The sequence below is a fragment of the Myodes glareolus genome, chromosome 8 (assembly GCF_982192425.1).
Source record: "Myodes glareolus chromosome 8, mMyoGla1.1, whole genome shotgun sequence".
NCBI lineage: Eukaryota > Metazoa > Chordata > Mammalia > Rodentia > Cricetidae > Myodes > Myodes glareolus.
The window spans coordinates 52,429,513-52,442,358 of record NC_142033.1 but is presented as its reverse complement, the minus strand read 5'-3'; the positions used below and the strand labels follow the sequence as shown (position 1 = coordinate 52,442,358).

At 36.8% G+C, this 12,846-nt stretch overlaps 1 protein-coding gene across 1 annotated transcript in view; it reads left to right on the top strand.

Moving 5' to 3' along the window:
* Stim2 (stromal interaction molecule 2) overlaps positions 1–12,846 on the top strand; it is a 145,591-nt gene that overhangs the window by 125,733 nt on the left and 7,012 nt on the right. Inside the window, exons 6-10 of the mRNA XM_085691892.2 lie at positions 1,787–1,964; positions 2,611–2,788; positions 8,438–8,605; positions 9,276–9,376; positions 9,611–9,849. Of these exons, the coding sequence (XP_085548018.1) occupies positions 1,787–1,964; positions 2,611–2,788; positions 8,438–8,605; positions 9,276–9,376; positions 9,611–9,849 (864 nt within the window). The remainder of the gene's footprint in view (positions 1–1,786; positions 1,965–2,610; positions 2,789–8,437; positions 8,606–9,275; positions 9,377–9,610; positions 9,850–12,846) is intronic.

Sequence of the window (12,846 nt, the reverse complement as noted above, 5' to 3'; positions counted from 1 at the left end):
AGCTAGATTTTGTACAATAATTCATGTTGTCAAATGAAAAGATACATTTTAAAGAAGTTTTCACTTAACTCCTTTCCAGTGTGTAGTGCTTTGGAATTTGGGACTGGTCAATCTGCGTATTGTTATTCCTGGAGATTATATTTCAGACAGAGTCAGAATAGGGCTATGGTTGAAATGAAACCTGAGCTGAACCTCCCAGTTGGAAGCAGAACTCCAAGCAATCCCTTTTGAGACTGTAGCTTCCTGCAGTGCATGTTTTGCATTGCAGGTGAGGGTGTGTGCTCTGGAAATACGGAGCACTGAGACTTTCTAGCATAGAGACAGGCATGGATGCACTGTGGATTTGCTCGCAACTTGCGATTTCTATTGTGTTTCTCCATAGGAAGCATGCAGAATGTCTTGTGGCAGGAACACTAGTTTAGGCAATGTCTTTGTTAGGGTTACTATTGCTATGATGAAACACTATGACCAAAGCAACTGGGGAGGACAGTGTTTATTCAGCTTATACTTCCATATCACTGTTCATCACTGAAGGACGTCAGGACAGGAGCTCAAGCAGGGCAGGAACCTGGAGCCATGAGCTGACACACAGGCTGCTCCTGGCTTGCTCTTCATGATGATCTTCAAGATGGCTTGCTCATCTTGCTATCTTATGGAACACAGGATCACCAGCCCAGAGATGACCCCACATCAATTGCTAATTAAGTAAATGCCGTACAAACTTGTATATAGCCTGATCTTATGAAGGAATTTTCTTAATTGAGGTTCCCTCCTTTCAGATGACTTAACTTGTGTCAAGATGACATAAAACTAGCCAGGACAGGTAATTTACCACTATAAATTCTATGTCTTTGGAACATTGAAACACTACATTATATTTTATTAGAAATTATGTATCTATCTCTCTTCTAATTAGTCCCTAGAAAGTTAGTGTGCATTGACAGTCAGGGCAAGGTTAAAATGGTATTTGAATAGAGGTTTTTCTTTTATGTTTTATATTCCTAAAGACTGCCCTGGTGCCTTTTGCCTTATATTGCAGTACTGGGTTGACATTATACCTTGGTAGACTGGGGAATAAGGTCCTGCACTTTCCCTTATCCTAACCCCTGTATTTCAAACAAATGGCCACTTGACCCACATTACTAACTAGCTAGCTATGTACACCCAGGACTTCTCAGCTGTGAACATGGTGGAGTAGTGAATAATCTTTGTTACTAGTACAGGGTACGGGAGAAGAGGCTTTCTGCCAGTTGTTGGGTGCTCGGATATTCCTGGCCTCTACTCTTGAGGTGCAAGTAACTTCCCTGTGGGTTAACAAAATATTGTCATGTCTAGTTGGTGGGTAGTATATACCCCAATGTAACGAACTGCTGATGAGTGTAACTTATTGTATAACTGCATGGTTGGGGAAATGCCTTTTGGTGAATGATTGGTTATCCAATTTGTGTCTCAGTGATAGTGACCTGGCCTGACTGAAGGAAATGGAAGCAAGTCATGGGCTCTCTTTTCTCTGTGGGGACTTCTCCCCACATGGCATTAGAAAATGAGACCTGATATGGCCATGTGCATTTTTCACTGCCTTTCTGCAGGTTGCATATACTAGTTAGTATACTGATTGTTGGGAAATAAGCATACTGATTTTTGGAGAAGAGTTTTGATTTCATAAGGCTAGAATTTGTATCTGGGGAAAGGAGATATTTAATTTTGTTTACTTTGGATATCTGCTTTTCTGTATATTTATATTATGTTACACTCAAAAGTTAACTATCTGCTTTTGTTTTCATAGGCCCACCTCATAACTGGATGAAGGATTTTATTCTCACAATTTCCATAGTAATTGGTGTTGGTGGGTGTTGGTTTGCATACACACAAAATAAGACATCAAAGGAACATGTTGCAAAAATGATGAAAGATCTAGAGAGTTTACAAACTGCAGAGCAAAGTCTCATGGACTTACAAGAGAGGTAACTAAATCATCTCCCTCAGCTGGGTGTGGTGGCTTGTACTGGGAATCCTAGCACTTAGGAGGTAGAGCTAAAATGATCCTCTCAGGAACATCTTTGACTGGATAGCTAGTGACTTCAAGGTCAGCTTGTGTTACGTAAGAACTTGTCTCGAAAAAAACAATAAGACAAAATTTATTACTAAAATCAGTCTTAATTCTTGTTATACACATAAACAAATATGTCTTGTAAAAATGTTACTTGAGTGTATATGTAACCACTTATTTTAGATTAGTTTTCATATTAGGTATAAATGCTCATTGTATTTTGTATTTTCAGAGAATTACAGTTTGGGAATAAATGTGTAGAAGATCAGAGGAGTAAATCAGATATAGGTAGATGTAGTTGAATTTTATTTTCAAGTATATTTAAATATTTGTGGTTTTGGACATTATCTTTGCAGAAACTATTTTCTGCAATCCTTCTCCTTTGAGCCCAAAAATAACAGAAAATATCCTGATATATACCCTAATTTAAGATCAATAGAAATGCTATTAAAAAATTCCAATTTTTAAAAATATGTTTTTGAAGCAATGTTTTTTTTTCATAAAAGTGAAATTTTGGGTACTTACATGAGGAATTTTTAAAAAATTTATTGTTCTCTAAGACTTGAAAAGGCACAAGAAGAAAACAGAACTGTTGCTGTAGAAAAACAAAATCTAGAGCGAAAAATGATGGATGAGATCAACTTTGCCAAGGAGGAGGCCTGTCGGCTGAGAGAGCTGAGGGAAGGCGCTGAGTGTGAGCTGAGCAGACGCCAGTATGCAGAGCAGGAGCTGGAGCAGGTACTCTTCCTGAGACCCTTCTGCCATTGCTGCTCGAGGTGCAGGGCCAGCGTTTCCTTTTTCTGTTGTCCCCTCTTCTGTATCTGCATTTGTTTTCATTGTATACTTCCTCAGCTAATTCTTTTTCAGCATTGGTGAATTCATATTTTAAAAATAACAAAGTGGTAACTGAAAAGTGAAGATACCAGCATGTTTCTTTTTCCATACAGCATAAGGTCATGTTAGGTTTGTTACCTAGAGTTTATTTGAGGTGTTTATTTAGTATCCATAGTAAGTCTGAGTTTCTAATATCACCTAGTAAGAGACAGGACATCTAGTTTTGGGCTTCTGTAAAGTCAAAGGCTGCAGATGTTAATGATTCCAATTAGTCATTTCCTTGAAACCTCTTCAAAGTTATCTACCAAGGTGTTTTTTATGATGTCTGCTTCCTCCACTCAGGTAATCAAAGAGACATTTTACAGTTCTTTGAAGAGAAGAGGGTTGTAGAAAAATCTCACGGGATACATGTATTTCAGTTTCCTCTTCCTGCAGTGTGGTAGTTTGAATGTAATTGATCCCCATAAGCTTATAGTGGGTGGCACTATCAGGAGGTGTGACTTTGTTAGAGAGAGTGTCACTGTGGGGGTGGAGTTGGAGGTCTCCTATGCTCAAGCTATGCACAGTGAGACAGCTTACTTCCTGTTGCCTATGGTTCAAGATGTAGAATTATCAGCTCCTTCTCCAGCATTATGTCTGCCTGCACGCCACCATGCTGCTGTGTTGATAATGGACTAAACCTGTGAAACTGTAAGCCAGCCCCAATATAATGTTTTCCTTTATAAAAGTTGCTATGGTCATGGTGTCTCTTCACAGCAACAGAAACCCTATCTAAGACATGCAGAGATAAATTACTACAAGCTTGGTAGCATAATGAAATGTAAATTTGTCATTACTCTACAGTGTCTGTAGCCTTATTCTAGTGGAGCCTGTATGGAAGGATCTGTTTCTTTTCCTTTTCCATTCCAGAAGCCATGTATTTCTTGTTCTGTGGCCCTTCCTTCACCTTCAGAACACATTCTGTTAACCTCTATGTCTAAAATGTCATATCATTTTTCTGACTTGGCCATTTATTGACTGAATTAAAACTGAATTAAAAACTAAGAAACAAAATGAGAATTGGGAGACTTGTTCAGAATCATTCAATTACAAAGCAGGGACAAGAACCTAAGTATTCTACCTCTCCTTTGCATACCATGTGTGCTGCTTTCTCTCAATTTGATTGTCACGTAAAAGATTAGAATCACATAATTCTTAATCAAATCTATGGGTAAGTATACATTGAACATCACTATTTTCTTCTCTTGGAGAATTTGACTGAACTCTGACTTTTTTTGCCTTTGATTACACTTCTCTCTTGAAAAAACATTTTAATTCTCTTACCTTTGACTTAAGTTCATTAAGTTTGAGTCTGGTTAATTTTGGCATGTGATGTTTTTATTTATTTGTAAGTTTTTATATAATAAAATTCATTAAAATATACTTTAAAACTGCTAAAATTAACTCCTAGGCATACTTTGCAATTATATCCAGCTTCCTGGCAAATCTTTTCCATACAGGATATAGGAAAGAGTCAAGAAGTTAACAGTAAAGGCCTAGCCAAAATTATACTGTGTCCAAGAACCTGGTATGCCCTTCAGTTTCTTTTGAGAACTCCCGGCCTGATCCCACCAAGATATCTGACTGTCGGCTTGTTCTAGGATGACTGAAAACTTATTAGCTAATTATCTAACTTTGCTTATAAGAAATAACTAATCCAAAAAACAAATAATAGTAATTTTTCTTTTTATTAGCTTATATTACTCTCAACAGTAGGTTTCATTATGGCATTCTCATACAGATATAATGTATTTTTTGATCAATTTATTATTTAAAACAATCTTTTTTCATTTTATATACCTATCCCAGTCCCACTCCCTCTCCTCCTCCTGCTCCCCCTTCTTCCACCTACTCATCCCCCATCCACTCCTCAGAGAGGGTAAGGAAGGCTTCCCATGGGAAGTCAACAAAGTCTGACATCATTTTGAGGCAGGCCCAAGCCCCTCCCCTCTATATTTAGACTGAACAAGGTATCCTTCCAAAAAGAATGGGCTCCAGAATGCCAGTTCAAGCACTAGGGATAAATCCTGGTCTCACTGCCAGTGGCTACAAAGACTGCCCCAACCACACATCTGTCACCCACATTCAGAGAGCCTAGTTTGGTCCTATTCAGGTTCCCCTACTGTCAGTTCAGAGTCATTGAGCTCCTACTAGCCCAGGTCAGCTGTTTCTGTGTGTGTCCCTATCATGGTCTTGACCCTTTGTTTGTATTATGCCTCCTCTCTGTCGTGGACTGGTCTCTAGAAGCTTGGCCCAGTGCTTAGCTGTGGATCTCTGCATCTGCTTCTATCAGTTGCTGGATGAAGGTTCTATGATGACAGTTAAGGTCAATCTGATTACAGGGGAAGGTCAATTCAGGCACCTTCTTCACTATTGCTTAGGGTCTTAGCTGGGTTCATCCTTGTGGATTCCTGAGAATTTCTCTAGTGCCAGGTTTTACACTAGCCCCATACTGGCTCCCTCAATCAAGATATCTCTTTCTTTGCTTCCCCTCTTTATCCTTTCCCCATCTTGATCATCCAGTTCTCTCATGCTCTCTTCTCCACTCCCCTTTTCCGCTCCCCCTCCCTGTCTGCCCCCCAATGCTATTTTCTCAGGTCATCTTGTCTATTTCCCCTTTGTCACATTCCTCCCCAGTTACCCACTTCTGTTCCTCTCCTGCTGATCACTTCTTCCCATCTAGTCCTGCTTTCATGTCTTTTCACTTATTTATTTTGATGACCCCATGAGTTTTATTCCGCTCCTTTATAGAGGCCTTGATGAGGGAGTATTTACAGAAGCATGGACTTAGCAGTGGCCACTAAAGAAAATGTCTCTTCTTCCCTAAATGAACATTAACTGCCTTAATAATAGTGTTTGATAAGTGACTGCCTCTCATTTTATCTCTAGTTTGGGTACAGGGAGCTTTGTGTGCTTTTGTAGATTCTAAGGTCACTGCAATTTGATGTACCAGTTGTGCTTGTATAAACATAATCCTCATGTCATCCTGAGTCAAAGATGCCTTAAAAGAGAGCAGTAGGTCTTTGAGGAAGAACTCTGCCCAACATGATTTTATTATTGATAAGAAATACCACCTTATAAGTATTCGGTGTATAGAAGCTCTTGGTTATGCTATCAGTGGCTTTAACTTTTATCAATTAATGCTATCTGAACATTTACCCTTGTGTTATACTGTATAGAGAAGGTTATATTAGGGAGGTTAAGTAACTGTTGCCTTATGTTACACAGCTGTTATTCAGCAAAGGCAAGATTTTGTGTGTCCTATTCCAAATCTGTATTTTCCTATACTGCTGTTCAGTGCTTCATTTACTGAGGTAATTAAAGTGAGAAATTAACGTATGTATATCCATATGTTACTGTACAATCCCATATACTTTGAAACATATTTTTTTCCTAATGAAGATAATTTCAAAAGTGATCATATGGTATTATTTTTCTAAACGAAGACTTTTGATTAACTAATATTACCACTTTATATTTTATGTAATTAAAATAGTTTCCACATCGTGGTTTTGCTCCTAAAAATCTCATGTTGTCAGGCTAAGTTGTAGACAGTGAGCCTCAGAAATGTGAATCTTGCCAAAGCTTCATAGACTTATACAATCAAATCAGGTCTAGAAGCCAGGTTTAAAGTGTGTGGGCTGTTTATTTTCTGACATGTTTCTACTTACTGCTCTTTAGTTTCTAATGTGCCAGAAGTATATAGTTTTCAGATATGTGATTCATTTGTAAATACTATTAGCTAATTTGACTTTGACCATCCTCATGGCTAACAATGTAACTCAAACTGAGGGTTAAGATTTCAATCAAATAACAAAGCTATGAATAATAGCTGGTGAACAGTTGCTAATATCGGATGGTCATAAATTTCACTGGTTTGAGACATTAACAGTTATTTGAGCATTGCTCAGCCTCAATTTATGCTCAAAATACATAGTTTCAGTTCAAAATCATTGAGCTAAAATAAGAGAAATAAACTTATGAGAAATCTATAGTATTATAAAGAATAACATGAGGAAAAATTCTGTGATTAATATCCTGAACATTTAAATTACACTGGATTTTTAGTTTCAAAATCTTGTGAGAGGAAAGGCTTGCTGCAGTCTTCTTATGGTGTTTTGCAGGATCATGTGTTGTAGGGCCTGGCCTTGAGTTCTTTCTTCCTGAGAGATTAGCAGGGACGCCACACAGCTTAGCCAACCTTCTTACTAAGTTCACATTGTCCCTTATATGTTACACAGTGAATCATGACAGGCGAATGTTGCCTTAGAAGTTGCTCCTCCTGAAAAAGCCTTTTTTTTAAAGTCCTAAGTTACAGCTCCTTCAGTTTTTTTATTTTTATTTTTTTTATTTATAGACTGTATGTCCTGTTGTGATTTCTTTTTAATTTTGGAGTTTTAAAATATTTTTCCACCGCCGAACAGCTGTTCTATTTCTTTATCAAAAGTTTGTGTAGTCCTCTTCTTAGTTTATTCTGGCAAACAGAAAAGTTTATTTAAATAAGTTGGGTTTGTTCAGATCAAACATTCCTCTGCACTTTAGTTTAGGAATGGAGCTTCAGTTACCTTAGTTAGCTTGTGCGAGCATTTGCCCTGCAGCTATGGGTTGGGCACCAGAAGCCCTGTGCTCCACAGTGCACCCATGGCTTTGTGGGATGGCTTTGAGTTACACACACCCATCCCACCACAGGTCACCTCACATCTTCTGGTTTCCACACTGTCCTGATTTATAAGTAAGTCCTAAGAACAGATTCTCTGTTCCCTCTGTGTCACTTCGTTAGCGGGGCTTTTCTTTAGATATTTTTTCCTTAGCATTTATTATACTTAATACCTCAGACATCTTATTATTTTTATTGTCATTGTTTAATTGGCTGGTCCCCTTAAATGGCATGTGGGAGAAATACTTCATACTTACAGGGTAGACAATGCATAGTTTCTCACAGGGAAAATCAAGCATATTCTTGACCAGAACTGATTCTCTTGAAGTTTTCACAGTCTGCTCGTGTCAGTGTCTGCTTGCTGTCTGGGGACCATGGTGGAGATAGAAAGGGTGGAGCAAACCATGGTAAGAGAAGTGCGAGAAATACCAGACAGTATCAGGAAATGAGAAGTAGGAAGCCCACTGGGTTTCAGGCATTGCTTCCTATCCTAGGTGAAAAAAAAAAATGCGTTGTGAGGAAAGTGTGATCAGTAATTTGCATAATCCCTAGATTTTTTTCCCCTCTGTGCCTTATTTCTCTTAACTTGACAGCTATAAAATACAAAAACTAAATATTTCAACTTTTTATATGTGTGTGGGCTCATGCCCTTATCTAACCTGTGACTTTTTAGCTTTGCTTAGTAAATTTAGAATGCCGTTAAAGCCAGCTCTAGTTTTGATATAAAAAGTACATTTAGATTCAGTGACTTTAAAAGGTTTTTGTAAAATCCGTAATTGAATTGGTTTTTCTGTTTTGGTATCAACATTTATTTCAGTCTTTTCTTCCTTTGTGTTTTTTTCCTTTTGTTCTTCCAGGTCCGCATGGCTCTGAAAAAGGCTGAAAAGGAGTTTGAGATGAGAAGCAGCTGGTCTGTTCCCGATGCGCTGCAGAAATGGCTTCAACTGACACATGAAGTTGAAGTGCAGTACTACAATATTAAGAGACAGAATGCTGAGATGCAGCTAGCCATTGCTAAGGACGAGGTATTATCTGATTTCATGATTAATTGGAATACAAAAACCTCAGTACAAACCTTCTCGAAGGTTCTGTTTTTAAAATTAGAGCTTGCCATGTAAATTAATTCTTGTAATTATATAATTTAAAGTAAAATTATTCTCTATAGAGAAGTACATGTATAGCTTTCAAAATTACCTTAGTGTCCTTGAGAAATTGTCGTTGCTGTCACTATTGTAAACGTTTTATACAGAGCTTTTCTCCTCCAGGTTGCTGCCTCCTATCTGATGCAGGTTAGTAGTCCCTAGAAACTTGTGTTTGCTGTTATTAAATTGTGTGGAATAAGAGTAAGCCTTAATCTGAATTCTGGAAAAAATGCATAGTTCTCACTAACCTTCATTGCAATAGGGTTTGGTTAATGTTTTTTTTATTAGTTCTAATAGAAGATTCTGTTTTTTCTCAGCTATAGAAATAAGAAAAACAGTACTCTAGAACAAAGCTTTAAGTGTCTTTGACTTAGGAAAGCATGCTTTCTTTCTTATCTGTTTTCTTATTTTGAAAATAATGTCTGTATCTTGGCTAATAACTTTCTACTGGTTTTATGATTATTAATACAGTCAAAACCAAAATCAACTTTATTAGTATGTAAGTAGTCATTTTCCTAAACCTAACTTCATTTTTAACCTTTTGGGTTTTCAGGCAGAAAAAATTAAAAAGAAGAGAAGCACAGTCTTTGGGACCCTGCATGTTGCACATAGCTCCTCCCTGGATGAAGTAGACCACAAGATTCTGGAAGCCAAGTGAGAATGCTCTCTACCAGTCTGTCTGTCCATCTACAGTGTTGAGCCGTGTATTATTTAGAAAATGTATATTTAATTAGAGATGCATACACAGTGGCATAACTTATACTAATTCTGAAACTGGATAATTTTTTCTTGAGATCAGCCAATTTCCATGGGTCCTTTCATTGCCTTTATTTCAATGTCATATTCAAGACTTCAGTACAGTAAGTAATTTATCTATTGACCTTTCAGGAAAGCACTCTCTGAGCTGACAACGTGTTTGCGAGAACGCCTTTTTCGCTGGCAGCAGATTGAGAAGATCTGTGGCTTTCAGATAGCTCACAACTCTGGGCTCCCCAGTCTTACCTCCTCTCTGTACTCTGACCACAGTTGGGTGGTGATGCCTAGAGTTTCCATTCCACCCTACCCTATTGCTGGAGGAGTGGATGACTTAGATGAAGACACACCCCCAATAGTGTCACAGTTTCCAGGTATGTATGTGAGTTCAGCAAAGAAGTTCCTAACATGCCCTTTTAAGGAATGATGTACTTTGAAGTCTATGGGGGAAATGAACACTTCTTTGTTTCTTTTTAATATTTATTTTACTCTTTGAGAGTACCATATATTCTTATATGTATTCGTTCTATATGTGGTATGTATTCTATTTTAGAAATACACCTTATCAAGAAGCATGAATAGTTGATTAATTTGCATATTTTAGCACATATTTATATTTCAGTAGTTGTCATATAGAACTCATTGTAGGATTTTGCTTTTAAACCATTACTAATCATTACATTGAAATGGGAGAATTACATAAAAGGGATGGATACAACGTATGACTGCTAGTGGTTATATAAATGAAATGCTAAACTGGATGGAAAACTACAGCAGAAAGAAAGAGTAAGGCAAGGTTTTGGAAGCCTGGGTTTGAGTGCTAACTCTACTATAGTCAGCTCTTGACTCTTCGGTCAGCTTACGATTTGTTCCATTCCCAAGACTTTTTTTGTAACTAGTTTTGTTTTGTTTTTCAATGTGTTCTTTTATTAGTAGTAATACCCTGCTCTGTTTATCTCAAGAAGTACTGAATTTATTTGCCTTTAACAAAAACCGTGCTTGTTTATAAAAGTTAGATGTGATATGTATATCTGTTTATGTAAGACGTTACGTATAATTTAAATAAGTACGATGTTTTCTAGTTGTTTTAAGATGACCCAGGGTGATCTCCATCCAGCCTTACCCCTCTGAGTATTAGGATTATTTATATGTGTGCAAGCATGTTTCTTTGCTAGAATGTAGCTCTTTCCAAAGGAAGCTTTTGTGTGTATTAGATTGCTTAGTTGTATGTTATGTTTTTGAGTTTTACTTTATGAAAAAACATTTTGGTAAGATAAAATTTGAATGCTTTAACTTTTGGCTTTTCTGCAAAGTTACAAATGTTTTTAATTTGCATTTTTATATTAGAAATTGTTTGAAAATTTCTTTATTCTTATTATTTCTTGCCTCGTCCATTTTCCCAGTATTTGGGACTTTTTACAGTGTCAATAGAACAAAGTTCTGAAAAATGGAGAAGTGTGTTAGTTTAGTCCTTGCTTAGCTGAAAACTTAAAACTTTAGTTTTTGAGAGCAATCGAGTCATCTTGTCTGCGTAGTTTAGTGTTGACTTTTTCTATTTAACTGTTACAGCTTTCCTGAAGCTGCTGGAACAGTTCTGACTTAGTAAAACACTTGCTACCAAACCAAACTTTGATTTCTCAGCTAACTCTCAGCCAGTGACCATGCTTCTGCCATTTCTCTGCCTTAGATTCTGTTTATGGTGCAGTGAAGGGAGGAAGCGGTAGTCATTCTTAGAGCAAAGCCAGGGAGAGGAACAGTTGGGGCTGCGAGGTGTTGATAGTTGCAGCTCATCTATATTTAAGCTGACTTGTGATTTGAATTATTTTATTTTATTTATTTGTTTATTTGTATGAATATATGCCCTTATATAACACTGATTCATAAGTAAATACATGCATTTATTTAAATACTAAACCTGTTAAAAATAGCTTTTCTTTAAAATATGTAATTGTTATGAATAAGAATTGTACTTGAGGATGATCCACTATTAATTATTAAAAATTTTGTTGTTATTGCCTGTTCTAGAAACACTTGGGAATTTTGACGTGGCAAAACTTTTGTTGTTTTTGTTTCATTAAAAGAAAATACTTATACTAAGTGTGAATAATTGGCATATGTTTTAAATAATGTGATATTTTATGTGGACATTTATACTTATAAATTTGAAAAAATATGAGAGCTGGTTTGAAATTTAACAGAAAGTTTTAGAAATTAATCTGATTGCTCATAAGTGTAGAGGGCTGTGTCTCCACCTAGTGGCCACACGGTGGTACTCCAGTTTGCTTTGTTACAAACTCCTAATTTCTGGACCTTGTAAAAACAAAGGCTGTGTTTACCAGATGCCATAAGAATGGCCTCTAAGGTAGGAAGAAGGTGCTTCATTTAGATTGTATTATGTGTTAGTTGTGTTTGAAATTATTATTTCAGGAAGTATGCTTGTTGTATGAAAAGAGCAAAGTAAAAGATTCTAATACGTGAATAATGCTCTTTATAATTCTAAGTGAGGAAAATCCAGAAACTGATAATTAATAGCCTTTATTGTGAGTAGAAGAATAGAGCATAGAATTACTACTCCTCCCCCAGAAGTAAGTTTGGGAATTGTGTGGTATTGTTTCCTTTATATTTTGGGATATTTAATGCAGATATTTAACCTGCTTGTTGATCTATTTTACCCCAGGACTCTCAATTGTGCTTTTTTTACACTCTTCTCCTCTCCCCTCTGCCTTCTCTCCCCTCTAACAACTAGGCTGCCCCATAACTTGAACTTCAGTGACTCACCATTTGCATATTAGTGCCCTCTGGTGTGCGCTTGTCACTCAGAATCTTTACTTTTGTTATCTTTTTGACCTTAATTTAAATATACTTCTCTGTTTATTATTATTTTTTTACTTTTCTTTCCTCATTTTTGTTCTTTCTTGGAAGCATAATATTGATTGTATTTTGTTAAGCAAATTAGAAGTGAGAAATTCTGTCTTTGGCAGCAAGTGTCTGTTTAACTTTTCCTGGGAAATAATAGTTTAACTAGGTAACAGGTATAGATCAATTTGATTCGTTATTTTCTCCATTGTGCTTTGAGGTTGTTGGTGAGAAGTTTGTCTTCAATCAAATTGTAAGAGTTTCTGTTTAGATAATATATAATTTCTGATACTAGGAGAATTGTTTCATTTCTTGTTCTGTGGTTCATCATAATATGATTGACAAGTCAAGATATCAGAATAGACAGGAAGGCAAAGAAGAGGTCAAAACTCTTTTGATTAGTCAAGGGTCAGTGAGTCTTAGAAGTGAAATGATTCACATTATGGATGAGTGGGTGGTTTGGCTAGAGCAAGAATGACTGACAGGGAAGAAGCATTGGCGTGCAGTGTGAGGAT